The 17,169-nt window shown below is 41.9% G+C and overlaps 1 protein-coding gene across 2 annotated transcripts; it reads right to left on the bottom strand.

The window, feature by feature from the left end:
• Window positions 1-1,679: 1,679 nt before the first annotated feature.
• LOC112571043 lies at window positions 1,680-16,855 on the bottom strand. Of its 2 annotated transcripts, none has more exons than XM_025249834.1 (13): window positions 16,526-16,855; window positions 12,500-13,020; window positions 10,369-10,659; window positions 9,890-10,209; window positions 9,056-9,182; window positions 8,248-8,465; window positions 7,740-7,901; window positions 7,037-7,306; window positions 5,935-6,012; window positions 4,541-4,745; window positions 4,027-4,280; window positions 2,558-2,799; window positions 1,680-2,245 (listed from the first exon to the last, which is right to left on the bottom strand). In XM_025249834.1, exons 2-6 carry the CDS (start codon window positions 12,842-12,844, stop codon window positions 8,337-8,339), a joined length of 1,212 nt encoding a protein of 403 aa, XP_025105619.1. In that variant the 5' UTR covers window positions 12,845-13,020; window positions 16,526-16,855; the 3' UTR covers window positions 1,680-2,245; window positions 2,558-2,799; window positions 4,027-4,280; window positions 4,541-4,745; window positions 5,935-6,012; window positions 7,037-7,306; window positions 7,740-7,901; window positions 8,248-8,336. The 2 variants fall into 2 exon arrangements, with proteins under 2 accessions (XP_025105619.1, XP_025105617.1); XM_025249832.1 differs by having other exon boundaries at window positions 12,500-13,017.
• Window positions 16,856-17,169: the final 314 nt, after the last annotated feature.

Raw genomic sequence — 17,169 nt, 5'->3', positions numbered from 1 at the left:
CAGTATCCCCGAACCGCAGGTGATGACTAGGTAGATACACCCGGCTGGCGACGATACACTTGCAATGGTGCTGACTGGGTAGACACACCCGGCTGGCGACGATGCACTTTAATAACCAGGAACAGCGGGTGCTGGCTGGGTAGATACACTTAGCTGCCGGTGATGCTCTTCCAATCGTCGTTCCTTTCCTCGTTAATTCCTTGTCCTAAGTAACTCCTCTCCCGGGTAATTCCTCCTGGGTAATTCCTGAAATGCTTACTTGGCTAATGAATATTCGTATTGCACTTTATCATTTTTACAATAACAACCACAACACTCTTTCCATTATCATCACTTGTACACACCACTTATAAACACTTATACTTATAAATACCAAATAATTCTACTCCGACAACTCGCACAGAGAAATCTCAATGCTTACTAACTATACCCTCTCGCTATTCTCAATTCCACGCTAAGAATGTAAAGTTTTCATACTTGTCCTTTCGTCTGTCTGCTTGCTGATCATAATGGGATGACATCATGGAACTATGTCCGATGACTAGTGGTCACACTGAAAAATTAGAGTACATCGAGTACTTACAATTCCCGTCAGTCCGTGGTCTCCCGATATACGATACTCTCATAAGAAATGTTCTTTCTTTGAACAATACTTTTGCCGTGAAATCAGAATTTAGAATTCAGAACAATTTAAAAACATATTTGCTTACCTTTACTCTGTCGGCAAGGAACTAAAAGCACAGATTCTCCTGTCTGTATTCACACCTGTACAGGTAGAACCAACCGTCTCGGCGGCTGCGTTGGGAATGTCACACACTGTTCACTGAGCGAAACACCTGGAGGTGAGCTGTCGTTACTAGTGTCACGTGTCACATGCTCCCACACGGGGTTAACGGACTTCACCTTTTTTCTTTTCTTTTCTTCTCACACAGCAGACACACTCGTGAACTGCGCTTACACGGGAAATAAGTCATTTCCCTGACGCACAATACCACACACACACACATCTTTATATTGTAATCATCTTGAAACTAGCACTTGTTTTGCTTAGTTTATTTTTTACTCCTTTGTTTATTTTTGTATGTGAGCCCACGTGTTTGTATCCCTGCAAGATGAAAAGCGTATAAGGTATGTTGTCATTCCAAAATATAGATATCAAAAATTAAATATATTAAAACAGAAGAAAATTTTTTTATTCTCTCACTGTTTTAAATTGTTTATTTTAATTTGTCTGAATTTTTGTTATCTTTATCAAGATGCATCCTGAGGAAACTTTTGTTTACAAATAAATCACGCTGGAAAAGGAAGCATGCACAAGTTGATTTTTTCTGTTCATTTATTCCTCCTAGTCTTTCCGTTTACATTCTGACGCTTCTCTGTTGAAAGATGAAGTTACGTTTACACCAGATACAACGATGTCTTTACTTATAATAATTTATATTTTTGATATCGTGTCGGTTATTAGCAATGATAGTGTGTGGGATAACCGTTACCGACAACCCAGGTACTTAGTTGTAATACACACACACACGCACACAAACAAAAACAATAAATAGACAGAAACGGGAGACAGACGCACGAGTTAAATAGACAGTAAAAGATCTTCGTTTCGATGAAATCTTAATGAGGATCACACAGCAAAATAATTTTCTTTCAATGGAAAACAAAAGCGAAATCCGATTGGTTCACAAGTCCTTTATTTTCCAAGACATGAACTGCAATCTTGTGTCAAATAAAAATGATTTCGTCGTAAGACCTAAACTCCCGAGCGACAGCCAACAGAATGTTTAGGCATGCGGACTTAATCGTGTATTTTCAACTAATAATAACAATAATAATAATTTGCTGGAAATAGCAGTAATTAAATGCGACTTTTTCTATAAAATCTTTCGTTAAACCTAGGCTTTAACAATCCATTTTTAATTCGTGATCTGTTCGGGTCGAATACACCTGTTGATGGCCTGTGTGAAGGAGAAAAACTTCCGCTGTCCGTTATTACAGTTTGTCTTCTACTACTGCGACATCCGCTGCCAAGTTGCTGGAGTACGAGATGATGGAGGTTGTGGTCTTGGTGTCGCTGGATGAGGACGTCAGACCAGAACCAGTGTGAAGAAGATGCTTGTGGGGTTCCCGTCATGCAGGTCACGTACAGCGCCATCACACGGCGGTTGACGATGAAGGAAAGAAAGATGAAGATACCCTGCAGCGAGTTGACGACGGTGAAGATGAGACGGAGATATGGAACCTGCATGATTGACAATGACAATGACAATGTTAAAAAAACTGTTTCCAGCAGAACATTGAATTAAAATAACAATAAGTATAACAAATAATAATCATCATCATCATCATCATCGTCGTCGTCGTCATCGTCATCAAAATAAAGGTTAATAAAGGCATAAAGCCATGTATAGTATTATGCTTTCGTTACTTAGAGAAGTTATCTTCCTTTCCTGGAAGAGCAAACTGTCGAGGATGAACACTATTTTTAGATTTTGTTGTGGAGAAGGGAAAGGGATGGAGGATGGGGAGAGGGGGCTAGAGAACGAACCCTCACCTCTGTGGTAAAGGCGACGAAAGCCAGCGCCCACGTGAGACCAGTGAGAGACGACAGTTTCATGTATACCCACACGTGTCGCTCGTCTTCCCGAGACTTTTGAAGTTTAGGCGCCGCACGGATGGCCCGCACCGCCAGGGCGAAGAAGGTCAAGTTGCACGTGACCATGATGGCCACCGGCACCCCCACCGCCGCCGCCACACCCAGCGCAGTCGACAGGTAGCAGTACCTCCCGCCGTAACCTGCGTCACCCAGGTGTGAAGGATTAGTGCTTACCTACCTCGGGCTACAGCTTTGTAACAGATCCTCCTCCTCCTCCTCCTCCTCCTCCTCATCATCTCATCATCATCATCATCATCATCAAGGAGATAATTATATTTGTGTAGAGGGTCTTGTGAAGGGTCTCGGCTAAATAATAAATATTAGGGAGGGGGAAATGTCAGGACGCGGGGGACAAGGATGTATATATCAAGCTAGTAAGCAACAGTCGTGACCGATTTTTTAAAGTAAAGCTATTTTAATCGTTCGTCTATTCCTGTGGCGGAAACCACTGCTATTTCCTTTGCCGTCTATTCAAATTGAGCACGAAAACAATGTTCTCACGATCTTCTTGCTGGATGGTTGAAAGAAAGAAAGACAGAGTGTAAGTGGCTTGTACACGTATATTTGTGTGCTTGTATGCTTTCGTGCGTGTGTATGTGTGTTTTTCCTCTCTCCCTTTCTGTATGTGTGTGTGTGTTCGCGAACAAACGTGACCATGCATAAAACCCATTTTTAACCAGACGAATAATGACAGGTTTGAGCAAATTTTGCATATATGATGCATACCTAAAAACTTTCTCAAACTTTCTTTAACCTTTGCCCATCTTGGCTTGAGAACCGTTTGGTTGCAAAGCTCTCATGACTCCTTAAAAATGTAACAACGGACGACAGACAACACCCGAGGACCATGACCCAGGACAGAAAGCAGTTTACATTTTGCGAAACAAGTTCAAAGTTATGCATGCAAATTATCAACATTGTTGTTCGAATTTTATTTCTTTGAAGTTGATTGTGCTGTAGGGGATGTAATCTACAAAAGTGTGATGTGAAACTTGTTGAATCTCGCAGGTGATACAATGCGTTACAAAGTGTGCACACTCTCACAGCCGTTGACACACATTGATGAATGACTGACCAATTTTGGCAAAGACTTTAAAAGACGGTTATAAGAAATTCGCCGAACTGTAGTGAGTAACATCCTGTAACCGAAGCGATGCTTGATGGACCTGGTACAACAGGAAGAATTCTTCTATTGTACTTATGACAACAGGAAGTGTGGGTGTGTTTTGTGTACGTTTGTATGCGTGTTAGTATGTGTGCATGTGTGTTTGGGCATGCACATCTTTACATTCCACCCAACATCTTAATAGAGCCGATGAGGGAAAGGGAGACAATTCAGCTACCCTCCACCCCCACCCGGAACTCACCTATGCTGACGCCACCAGTCGCCACGATGTGCGAGAGGAGGGTCAGCAACACCACGACGGCAGCGCCACCCCACACCACCACGGCGTACTGCAGCAGCTGGCGGCGACGCTCGGCGCTGTCGTAGTTGTCGTGGGCGACGCGGAGGGAAGTGAAGACCCGCCACATGTGGTAGGAGCAGACGAAACATGGCGCAGAAAGCCGCCAGCCAGAAATAGTGGATCAGGATGGCAAGCGCCTGACACACGCCAGGAATCTGGCACCGTAGTCATGGAGAACAATGGTAATGAGTGATAATTATAATCTGGGACCGTAGTCATGGAGGACATTGGTAATGAGTGATAATTATAATCTGGTATTGCAAGCATGAAGGACAAGTAAAAAAGAAATATTGTAAGACGGAACAAATAGATGAATGAAAGACGATCATGGTGGTGGTAACGCTGCTGCTGCTGCTGCTGCTGCTGATGATGATGATGACAACGACAATGACGATGATGAAGTCCTTAAGGCTACCTCTGTCCTTCTGGAGCCCGTCAAATAGAACAGCTGCGCCAAGAAGAGTGAGGCTGCGAGATTCATGTTGTTTTTTCCAGGAGCTGTCTGCAGGGATTTGAAGGCTGCATACGTCACAAACGTCAAGGACAGCCCCACCAGCGACAGCGACGTGCACACAAGGGAGATAATCACTTCCGCTTCCTCCATAGCCATATCGTTGTGTCTGAATTTAAATTAAATAAATAATGTGAAAACGCATCCTTCTCTTAATAGCAGTCTGTCCAATCCATGTTGAAGTACTCGGTCATCATAAAAATATCACGTGGCATCGTATTGCAGTCAGTCAAACAATGGCTAGAGTAGTGATGATCAAAGTCTCTGAATTACCGTAAATTTTGGTCTTCTGAGCGCAATGTGAACAATTCACACTTTAATCTGAAAAATCTGGAAAAATTTGCAAATAAGTCGCATCCCTGTTTAAGTCGCAGGGTTTAAAGGTCGGGACAAAAGTCGCGACTCATGACCTAAATTTACGGTACACGCTTAATTAGGGAGGTCTCCCTCTCTTTTTGAATGTTAATCAAAGTCCCTACATTTTTTTCACAAACTACTAGATGAGGTCACGCACAAAAAAATGTATCTAAGTTCAGAAAACATCACACACTCACTCTCTCCCTGCCCAGCTATTCCCAAGAAAAAACATGTTCTCGGCTGCTGAACTTTCCAAGTGGGACTTTCGGCTCATTTCCGCTTCATCATAAGAACGAGAGTAAACATGTTGTCATTACTGTAATAGGAAGCCTTGGCACGAAGTGTTACAGTGGCTGCTTGAGCATCAGCTGGTGTGTGAAGGCGGAAGGCGTATTTATTTTGTCGGAAACTAAACATTGGTTAGTTCCTCTAATGTCACGAGCATCCCCACGGAAAGCCCGAGCTCCGTGATAGGGACAGCCAAATGATGGAAAACACCAGTCTCCATCAGCTTTTTTCTTACTTTCTATGATTCTGTGCACTCTACTATTCGTTTATTCACTTTCTGATTATGTAAGATCCGTCCTATTATTTTGGAGGCTGATGACACTATGGCTAAACGTTTTGTATGCAGAAAATGTTTTTGTCAAGGGAATAAGTTCACTCGTAAAACTATTGTAATAATTTTCATCTACATCTGAAATTTTATGTTAATTAATAAAATAAATAATTGTTTGTCACTAAAATCTCTGTTTTATGACTTTAAATGATTCTTCTATATTAAAGGCGCAATAGCTCGCTGGTATCGTCTGCAAACTTGAGTCTGAAGAGTACGCAATGGTCTTCCCCCCCACAACAAATAACAACTTAAAACCACAACAACAGGTAGAAATGAGGAACCAATCTCTGTTGACATCATTTGTGACATTATTTCAACGCACCTGCCATTGTAGGCTGAAACTTTCGGCAGAAAATCATTCAGAAGAATGAGAACAGAGCCGTCAGAAGACGTCTGATACCTGGAAAAAATGTAAATTTAAATATGCTTACTTCGAGTTACAAAAGGAAGTAAAGGGTCCCACAGCACTTACACACCTAATTGAGAATGAGCAATGAAGGCTGGAATAATTGAGTAATTAACAAAATCTTTATTTTGTCTCAGCGAGCAGCCACTGTGTGCATTTAGACTACGTCCTTTCATCCTCCGTCCAGATCCCAGCATGCATCTTCCGAAGACTGGCTTCGTCTATTGGTGGTGAGATACAACAACTCGCACGAGAAAAACCCACAAACACACACACACTCACTGCACTTCACTAAAAGGAGGTATTTTTCAAAAACAAAGTTTATCTTAACAGCCCACAGGGAGAAGAAGCTGGAAAGTCCGTGGTTCACAGATGCTATCGAACAAAGTCCAGTGAAGGTAAAAGAGGATTTTAACTTTAATTTCGATTTCGGTGTGCAAACAAACCGTGTGAAATCCCCCAACCTTTAACCTTTCTGATAAAATCCACTCAAGAAATCAAGGCTCTTTGCTGTAGGTGATATTTTTACAGTAGTTGTGTTTTTCCCGGTTTGTTTGTCTGTTTGCTCCCACGAGAGAGAGAGAGAGAGCTGAATAAAATAAGAAACAGAAAAGAAATAATGATATTTTGTGTTGTCCTAGTTGGATAACTGCAACTGTCTACACACCAATCTACCTAGCTGCCTAGTGGACCAGATTCAAAGAGTACAGAATAATGCCGCCTTCTCCTCAAGTTTGAGGTTGGCTTCATCTTGACCCTACATGTGTGGGAACTACTCTATGAGAACAAACTCTCTAACATAGTAATTACGAGTATTTCCTACTCACACACTTGATGACGACAATTACAAGTACCTTGCTCACAGCCATCATTGTCACTGTCATGACATTAGATTGTTTATACACGTGTTACGCACGTGTGGATGTTATTACACTTGCTGATGGCACTTGAGACCTCTTACAAGAAGTAAGAGAAGATAATTTTCAAAATTATCTTCCCTTACCTGGCGAGGCTGTACCTTTCGAGAGTTATCTCCTCCTGGAGCCAGGGCACAGCCAGCTCTAGTGTTGCCATGTCGACGTTGTATTCATCCTGCAAAGAGCGCCATCTGTGGAAGCGGCAAGAGGTCGTTGACCCTGGTGTAGACCAGCGTTTCATCGCCGCCAACGACTGGGAGGGGGATGGAGACCGACACCGTACACGCGCCGCCTTTTTTGCTGTGTCGGAAGTGGTTCAGCCACACACGTTCATTGGGGCGTGACGTCAGCAGCAGGGTCTGGTCCCGAAACTGCAGGAGCATGGCAGGTAAGGTTAGCAACTTTTTGTCTCATGTCCTGTGTAACCCACCTCTACCCATGTCTCTCTATTCCCCTGTTGTTCAGCGTATAGGCACAATGAGAAATAGAAAGATTACAGAAGACAACAGGAAGGAAAGAGACAACGAGCACAAGAAAGGAAAGAACTGAAAAAATAAAGAAAAAAATATAAAAACGAAATAAATTAAAAAAGGAACGAAGAAAGAAAGGAAGATAGAGACAGAAAGAAGACGACCAGGCCTTCAGTAGCTCTGTCTCGCCTTTCTCACAACAATTTTAGTCCGTGAAAAAATAATAAAATGAAGGGAAGAAGGGACGAAAGAGAAATAGGATAAACAAAGCAGCCAGAGTTAATTCCCAAGGAATTAAATAAGACAATGTAAAAAAATGACTACACAAAGTCACCCCAAAAGATAAGGTGGTGTTGCGCAAAGAGAGCAACTGAGACTCGATCCTGGCCACCGACGCTTCCCGTGTGACCACCAGGGTACTGAACAACGCCAGGAAGCTGGTGTTGGCGGAGCAGGTGCTGTTCTCGTCAGTCGTGTCGAACACAACCACGAACTCCTGCAAAGAAGGAAAGAAAGAAGATATTTAAAGTCCACCGTCAAGCTTAATCATTATTTATTTTTAATTTTTATTATCCTTTGGGACGTCGCGAAAATAGAAATAATTCAAAAGTCCATCGAGCGCTGCTTACTTATTGCTTCTTATGCCTTTATTTCATTTTATTATCCTTTGAGAAAGTCATAAAATACGAAAAAATAAAGAAAAACTCACAAGCAGTGTTGTCAATAAGCACAGTTTGCTTCCCTTTTTATAGTGTTTGTGTGTGTGAGAGAGAGAGCGAAAGAAAGAGGGAAAGACCCTTTAAACTTAATGATCATCTCACTGTGCAGGAATAACAACTCACCGTGAAGCGGACTTTTAACTTGAGAATATTCAGCAACAGGTAGCTCTGGAGCATGACGGGAAAATCGCGCACGACATCCTGTGTCAGGGTCAGGTGAGTGTCGAGGTAGATGTCGAAGTACAAGGTGTACGCAAGTCCCAGGCCGCTGGACAGGACAGGGACACAGTTTTCTCGGACATACTGGCGACCCGAGAACAGCGAACAGGACGACAAAGATCCTGTGACAAATAAAGTCAGAGTAAAACTACTTGTGTCAGATAAAACAACACTTATATTTAGTTTCACTTATTCAATAATAATTTCATCGACCCCCACTACTCTATTTTCTCATTTTTCTATGAGGACGTTGTTGAGCAGGTAAATGTGAATGACTGTTCAAGCACCGAGACCTCTGAAAAATTCCTCAGCAGGTCTACAGTTCGGTGATTTCTATGTATTCATTCGATCCTTAGATGTGGGCCGCTGTCACGAAGTAGTGGTAACGCTACCCCTCAGTTAGCTACGAGTCGGAAGCATTGCGGGATCGAGGCACAGACCTCGGAGGTAGGATAATCTTAGAAAGGTGTTCATGATGCGTATAGTCCTCATCTTTGACCGTCTTGTTAGGGCTGTAGGTATTAAGAGAAGATAAATCAAACCAATGAGTTTGTAACTACTGTCTTACTGTCTTTAGTGTCTTACGGTGTTCTAAATGTAAAAAAAAAAGATTTAAAAAAATTACTCTCAACAGACGCTGACTGATAAAGACAATTTAAGGATCAGGGAGAATATTCCCATTCCTGAGGATTTTTCACAAGATAACCTTCACCTTTTCCTCGTCATACACTTGGTCACTTTGACACAGAGCACTTCTGTCCACTCGTCCAAAGATGACATCACTGAAGTCGAGAAGAGCAGAGAAGGGCATGACGGCCATCTGTGGACTGCGCCAGCATCTATCGGAAAAAAAGAGAATCACCGTGATTGTCCTGTTATGACGAGGAATTTACTACTGTCCCCCTTCCAAGCACTGACATGACCACCACCCGACCACTGTTACCCCCAGTATCAACTATTTTGTTCAGGTCACTCTATTTAGTTGAGTGAAACTGGTTCAAGCGTGGAGTCAGTATAAAGAAATAGTGAAACACTTGCTGCTCTTGATTTCCCTATTCGTGACGAACTAAGAGCTCGTATTCGGCAACGGAAGTACAGTGTTTTTCTCCCTCCCCACCTACCAGCTGCTTCTTTTCCTGTTGCTCCTCCTCTCTTTCTTCCCCACCTACCCGTTTCCTGCCTTCCCCTATTTCGTTCTCGCTGTAGATGTATGGTTTAGTGTTGTTGCGTCGTCATGGCACCTTGCCCTACTTAAACATTAATACGTATGTCTTTATTATTTTATTATTAAAAAAAACATATTATCATCATTTTCATCAACCCGTTTACTGCTAGTAAGATTAATAACTCGCTTTATATACTGTGGGTGTTTTTGTTTTTTTTTTGGCCTTCGAGAAAGATCGTCACAACCACAAACATCCCAGTGAAGTAAAGAGGGACAGTTGGTAATGGAAATGATTGAGCTATAAAAGGACTACTGCACTGCACCGTAAACGTGACTACGTGATGACTACGTGATGGCGACGTGAATTGCCATTGTCGCTACCTGTGGAAAGGCTTGGGATCATCGAAGTTGCACAGGTAGCAAAAGACGTTCTGGAACGTCCGGTTCTCCGAAACTTTGGGATCAAGGTACGCAGCGCAGGCCCGCTGCAGGAACTCTGCGTCACTGCTGCCGGACCACGCGCCCGTCACGTTGCATGACGTCACCATGTCGCTAGGAGAGTGGCACGTGCGCACAAGCGGGAGGTCGCGGGGAGGGTGGTAAGTGAGGATGCAGTCTGGGTCTTCTACAGCTTGGGTCACCAACGACATCAAGCCGTCCTTTAGGGTACGATTCTCTCCAGATTTGCACCCGACCAGCACCTGTGAGGATCATACGCACCTGCAACAGCTTTATCGTGGCAGTCATGTGTTTGTAATGTGTGTGTGTGTGAACGCGTGATGTTCGTTTGATATAGACATTCTTCAATTCAAACATTCGTATGGACTCGCGTACCTCAAGCTCCCGCTTGCCCCACTGACCTTCCAAACGACCATGTCCTCTTCTTCGAAGCCGTTGCAGGCTGCGCAGTGTTTGCTGGGAAACACCGTGACCGCGAGGTTGCCGTGTCCAGACTTGTTGGTCAACACGGACACGGGGAGGTAGTCGACGTTGTTGCGACAGTTGGCAGCCAGAGTAGCGGGTGTCGCGGGTGGGCAGCTGTCCTTCATGAAGTAGCTGCTGGCGTTGACCAACAGGGTTTCACGCCGAGATGGTGGGTAGTCCACATAGAGGTTGTCTCTACATCCCAACTTCAGATTCAGTGGGGGTACCTGTACAATGAATAAAATGAAAGTGCCAGCCACGTTAACTCATTTATTCGTTATAACTAATTCATTCATTCGTTCACTATATCTGACTGCCCTGGGTCCAAGCAATGAGCTAACTCTGGCCTTAATGTGTTTGTTGAGTTGTCAATGAATTTTTTTACGATAACAAGGGTGCTTAAAGTCGTCAAGATATTCAAAGACATATCTTTCTATACCAAAGTATTTGCGGTTGCCATGGTATCTGTTCTAAGTTGTCGACATATTTGTCATTAGGTCTCTAAGATATTTGTTTCCATTTGCCAAGTTATCTGTTTACCTTTATGTATTTGTAACGGTTGGCAAGGCATCTGTTTTCGTAAATTCTGGCCATGTCGTACAGGAATTGCTTGTATTCCGTTAAAGATCTGCTTAACGATGAGGAAGCCATGCCACTGTATCTGTTGAGTTCTCCATGACGACTAGAATTACTAGACACCAACAGCTGGTCGGCAATGCCTTCCTTTGATGTTGTTAATGCTTACTGCTTTGAAGGTATTGTTCCTGGCTTTTTTCCATACACCACCATGCCTAAAAAAGGTTGATAGTGGACAAAGTTGACTTCTGGCGAGGATGCCCAACACTCTAACACAAGAAAGTTCATCTGATACCCCAAGGTCGATAGGACCATAGGAGCAGAAAGCGGGATGACTTCTTCATTGGAAGGACGACTCTGTTTAATTGCATCGTTAAAGGCCGGCGTTCCTGATCACGTGTCGTCAGCGGGGTTAATGAAGTAATTCACACCGACACAGTCATCATTAGCGATACCAGCAAGAAATATGACCCAGTGTTGACAGATACATCACATCTTGTTTACATGGCACAAGCGATTGCAAAAATGTGCAAAACAACCAAATCTGATGTCATCGAAGTAAAAATGTTCCCAGATTGGTAAATGTTTCAATTATCATAAGCTTTAATGTAGGAACGAATTATAACGCTTCAATACTGTGCTTTTTTAAAAAATGTAAAACCAATTTTCTGTAGTATAAATGCCTTTTTATATCTCAATATCGCAGGAAATCAGTTAATACCGTTACTCAAGCGGTGGACAAAATCTGGCAAAAATCTGATGGAAGCAACGGAGGATGTTACAAAAATTGTCAATGTCGGCTTTCCAGTGGATATTTTCTGACTTCCGCAGGGCCTTCGACACGGAATTGTTATCGCATAAAATGCGAGATTATGTCATGGGCAACATCAACCTTATGATTTGAATTTTGTGAACAAAGAAAAGGCACGAGTTACAGATGGCAGCACTGCAGTGTTTGAATTCAAACTGCGCATGCGTACGACTCCAGATTTGATCGCTTCCTTTATTTGATTTTTTTTTTTTTAATTTCTTTTTATAGAGCGTGCGCACGTTTGCATAGTGTGTGTGGGAGAGAAAGAGAGAGAGAGAAAGAGAGAAAAGAAAGATTCAAATCCACAATGCAGTTTATGTGTCTATCCTACTCTGTTTTCCTCTCTATGTAGATCCGCGTTGCATGACCCTGTTTACTAAATCTCGTTCCCGTGGGTCACACGACCTCACTGCTTTCCGTTTCCTCCCGAAAACAATGGCCTGCACTCGATCTTGTCAGCGAATAAACCAGGAACATTTGCTAGGATGCATTGTGGGATCGCCTGACCTGTCTTCTGCTTCTTCGCTGAGAAATCCAAAAGTGAGCGTAGCAACGCATGATAAATACGAAACTAATTGACAAAGTTATTTACCAACATAGAAAATTAACAAATTTTGTTGTTTGTAAAGTCTTCATGAAGCGTAACTATATGTTTGCTGGGGATTTCAGTTCTTACCAACCTCGTCAACATTTAGGAAAAGTTTATCCGGACAACAGTCGCTGTAGTGATGACAGTCGTCGTCGCACTGGCAGGGGGCGCAGTAGTCGCAGCTGTCAGCAGGAAGATTCAGAAAACACAGCCTCGATGAAAAGCAGTATCGTCTGTGTAAGATGAGCAGCTTCTTCTGGAAAAATTCCTCTGACGTCAGATTCCAGGTCGACATGTTTGCAATCAGTTCGTCCACCGGCGACATCGCTTTGACCGGATGTAGGACGGCTCCTGACAGGACACCGACCAAAGCCGATGATGTCACGAGATCCAGGAGCCGCGAGGTTGGCTGATGACCTGGGACTGGTTGGAGCATCTTCAGCGCCAGGAGGCTGCTAGTGAGGGTCGTGCCCAGGTCGGCTGCCTCCTCCCACTGTGGCCACACATTGCATGTGAAGGAGGACACACGATGCCGACAGGACCAGTGCCAGAACTAAACCACACGAGGCTGTTTTTATCTCAGACGAAGTGTTGTTGGCCATTGAGCTCCTGCTGACAACAGACAAAATATTTATGATTTCTTTTACTTGATACCACTTTAACGGCCAAGGATGGTCGTTTGGTTACAACACATACATAGCCTCGTAACCAACAAAAAAACTTTGCATTTGGTTAATTAATAAACATTTAAAAGGACTTATTAGGGGATACAAAGTAAAGGTCGTCCCCTAATATTTTGAGGTCGCTGGGAGAGTCAGGTCTGTTAGCCATTCAGTTGTTTTTACCGAGACTTAAAGAGATGGGGTAGAAAAGATCATGTTGTGTTATAAACTTCCGCAACAGTAAATTGAAAAAGACAGGAGAAAATTAAAGTTTTATCTGCTTTTCAGACGATAAATGCCTAAAAAGACGAAATTTGTGGGTATGTGATATGAACAGAGAATTTCGTGCTGACAGCAGACTCAACAGTATGCGGTCGACATAAAAATTTTCACATAAATGACCTATGTTTAACTAGTGAGATCTGAACATTACATCGTAAGAACACACAAACGTCACCGTCAAGAGACAGAGAGAGAGAGAAAAATGTTTACTGTGTAAGCTCGAATTCCTTTGCCAGAGAAAAGTAGAATAAGTAGAATAAAAGATTATTCAGTCAATGAGTCAATGCTTTATCAGTTTCAGTAGTGTTTCTGTTTACGCAAAGTGATCACGAAAGCTGCATTAAGAATGTTTATAAAAATCCTTTAAAAGGTACTACAAAATGTTTTATTTATCTCAGTCATTTACGTCAGACGGCGAACAGTAAATAACAGTTGTATTTTCGTTGAGAAACACTAACGCTAGTATCTCACTTTACAGGGGAATGAAGTGGTCTTATGTAGTTTTTTACCATTTACAGCCTCAGCGAAAGCTCCCACAGTAGTCTGGCAAAAATCAACATTGAAATGTGTACAAATACCTTCTACATCTACTTCCCTTTATCATGAGTCCATTACAAAAATCAGTCTGTTCTAACGCATTACGGTGAAATGTTGTCTCATTATTTCCTCGGTTTTTTCTTCGTTTTCGATTTCGATTTTTCTTTCTGCTCAAGCACTCGTCTCGCCTGTTCATGTCTTTCACGGCGATTCAGAGTTTTGCTTCTAAGCACAATGGTAATGCAAAAAAAAAAAAAAAAATGTACATGGTGAAATTACACAATTTTTTTTCTACATTTTATATTATTAAATTTTGGAATATGTTATAGAAACAGCTATAGAAATATTTAGTAATAATCGTAATGCAAAAAAACCTGTAATTTTTTTCTTTTATGTTCATTTCCAAACTTTAAAAAAAATGTTCTGCTTTTGTCTCAGTCAGTTCTCTATCGACAGGCAGCGTTATTAAAATTGCTTCCCTTTGTTAGGTAAATTCACTTAACGATCTGTTAAAAATCAACTCGAAACTATATTTTTTTCGCTTTTTTCCCGCCAGCTTCTGCGTTGCTAACACTCAAATTATGCAACAATGCAACGAAGAAGCAGAGAAATATCCACTTCAAACACAAACACGCACGATGCACGCACGCACACCCAATCACAAGGAACACAATTAAGGCTTATAAAAGCTTATACCTTCGTTTTGGTTTGGAGTAAAGAAACATGTGATTTTTGACTAAATTTTACAGTCGTATTTTTTGCCAGTCATCGCTGTGGTAAGACTATGTAGCTCTATGGCCTGAAGAAAGTTCACACCTAGAACACCGCGTTGAGGGAGATTGATATGATTAACTATTATTACAGCTTATGCATGTTTATAATGTTTGTGACAGGCTGGGGACACGTGGTCAGTTTTAGGTTACACCTTTAATTGTGCATGTGTCCCATTTAAAGATTCAGTCCCCGAGTACAAAAATTACAATTTAATTCTATATTCATGATATATTCATTGCCTGCTGCACGCAATCAAAACAAAACTTGTTTCTCGCTATATATCGGCACGAACTTTATTACGGGACTGCTTAGCAGACGATTTTTTTTCTCGCTAACTACTAATACGAGGCTTGTGTGTACAAAGCTTCCGGTTTAGTCACATTCATTGCTTAGGCTCGCCGAAACTAACTTCTCAAGAGACTAAGCGTTGGTCTCGGCAGACAACAGCAGTCCACCTATACACGTCCGTGCTGTCAGTTTATTCGCTTACCTATTCCCACGAATGTTACCGTGGGCTGGGATCCACAGCAAGACTTTTCTTTTGTTAACTGTTATGACTTATAGAGTTCTGGAGGGGGATGGATGTCAGGACAATACATGTTTCCATGATTTCATCCGGTCTGAGACGACCATTCTCTCAATGCAAGGGCAGGATGTGTATTGAATGTAACGACATAGTACGCTCTGAGGTGATCATTCTCTCAGCCTTCTTTATAATCTCTCTCACCCATGAATACTGTTTTCTTTCCTTTGCAGCCAGTGGAATAACAAGAAACTTAATTTTGAGTGTTATTTCCAAATGTTTTAACAGAAAACTGTGCCAGTAACATTTGGTAGGCAAGAAATAATAAAATATTTGCTTTTCTATGTATGGTTCATTACACAAGGACATGTGATAATATTTCTCACAAAAATCCCTAAAGCCAAATTTTTAGGTTTTCATTCTCATTTCATTCACATTTTCATGTTGTGATTAATGCAATTCCACACCAGTAAAAAAAATAATAAAAGACGTGAACATACACTGTATACTATATATGTGACAAAGTAGATCATCAAAAGCATACTTCCTTCAAGCGTGTTGATTCTTTTCTTGAATCCTCATGGTTTTCATTCGACTTTTAGTCACACTAGCCAAATATTTTTTCAGTAGTGGCGAAAGTGTAAAGTTTTCACTGAATTCTGAACTGAATTATCTTTCCTTTATGAATGTTTTATTTCAGTAGATAAAGTGATGACTAACAGCATCATGCAAAGGTTCTCAACATCTTCAAAATTCTCTGCAGTTTACTAGTTTAGATGCAGTTTATGTTTGTACTAGGTTAGCTAAGCAGAATGAAAATGTCTATTAAGTTAGAAACTTGTGATGCTGAATCAAAATTAACAACACATTACAATAGGAATAATGTAAAAATAGTGAAGGAGACCAGTGTATCCCGGGAAATCCATTGACGAGAACGCGGTCTGACCCTTGACATTTCCTCGGAAACAATGGACAATAAGAGATGGTGTTGTCGATCTCACACAGACTACTAGTCAATTTAAGTAACAGCATGAGTACAAGCAAATAACTGGAGAAAGGGCAAATAATCTCTATCTATGCCTTCGTCCATTAGTTAAGCAACTAATAAATCAGTTCGCCTGCCTATCTGTTTACACGCTTGTCTAACCAAACATGTCTTAGTCTGTTTATTGTTAGAACAGCCAACATTCAAGAACGAAATCGATGATAAATTAAGACAAGACGTAAAAAAAAAAAACTGGTTTTCTCATTAAAAAGAAGGCAGTGTAATTTGAAAGCATTAGTAGTATCCTGAGTGTAAGACTAACAAAACTCGTCTAAGCTCTCTGGCTTCACTTACCTTTAGCACTTGCTGAACCAAAAATCTCTCAGGACCAATGGCACCAACAGAACTTGCTGGCTCCGAGGACGAGGTCCGTCTGTCGTGGTCACTGTGCAGAGATGTTGAGTCCGCGCAGTAATGAGCCCAGCAGCAGCAGCAGCAACCATCCACGGCGCCTTGTCGCCCACGTGGCCTCTCTTTGGCCCCATGTTGCCTATGTGATCGGAGTTGTGCAAGCTAATGGTATAAATTATGCAGCATCGTCAGTGTGTACCCCTTGAAATGCTTCCAGCTGCGGAAAGAGTAGGGATGAGAGAGGAAGTTTGTGTTTAGGGAAAGGAGGAGGGGCAGCAAAGAGGGATGCTACAGGCCGGAGGTGTGCAAGCGACTGTTTTTGAGCTGATCAGATGTTAAATTATGTCCGTGAGGGTGATAGCTGTATAATTTTTTATTGTTTGACTATATATAACACGCGCCCTCTCTCTTTCACACACACATCCAGCACGGATTCACACCACACGTAAACATACACACATACACGCCCATTTGCAAGTACACACGATGGTTCACATACTCTAAACCACACACCCAATCTATCCCGAAAATAAAATCAAAAGCGCAAGCAGGTAGCGGGTAGGGAATTTTTATTTTGGAGAGAAGTG

This window comes from Pomacea canaliculata, linkage group LG8, assembly GCF_003073045.1.
Source record: "Pomacea canaliculata isolate SZHN2017 linkage group LG8, ASM307304v1, whole genome shotgun sequence".
In the NCBI taxonomy this organism is placed as follows: Eukaryota; Metazoa; Mollusca; class Gastropoda; order Architaenioglossa; family Ampullariidae; genus Pomacea; species Pomacea canaliculata.
The sequence above is the reverse complement of the archived record's forward strand: the minus strand, read 5'-3'. Positions and strand labels throughout refer to the sequence as shown.

Excerpts from the sequence above, each read along its gene's own strand:
- LOC112571043 (XM_025249834.1), bottom strand. The coding sequence starts at position 12,844 with ATGCTCCAACCAGTCCCAGGTCATCAGCCAACCTCGCGGCTCCTGGAT. Across the intron at positions 9,183-9,889 it reads GATCCCAAGCCTTTCCACAG|ATGCTGGCGCAGTCCACAGA; the intron begins GTAGCGACAATG and ends TTTTTCCGATAG. Across the intron at positions 8,466-9,055 it reads AAGTGTATGACGAGGAAAAG|GATCTTTGTCGTCCTGTTCG; the intron begins GTGAAGGTTATC and ends TATTTGTCACAG.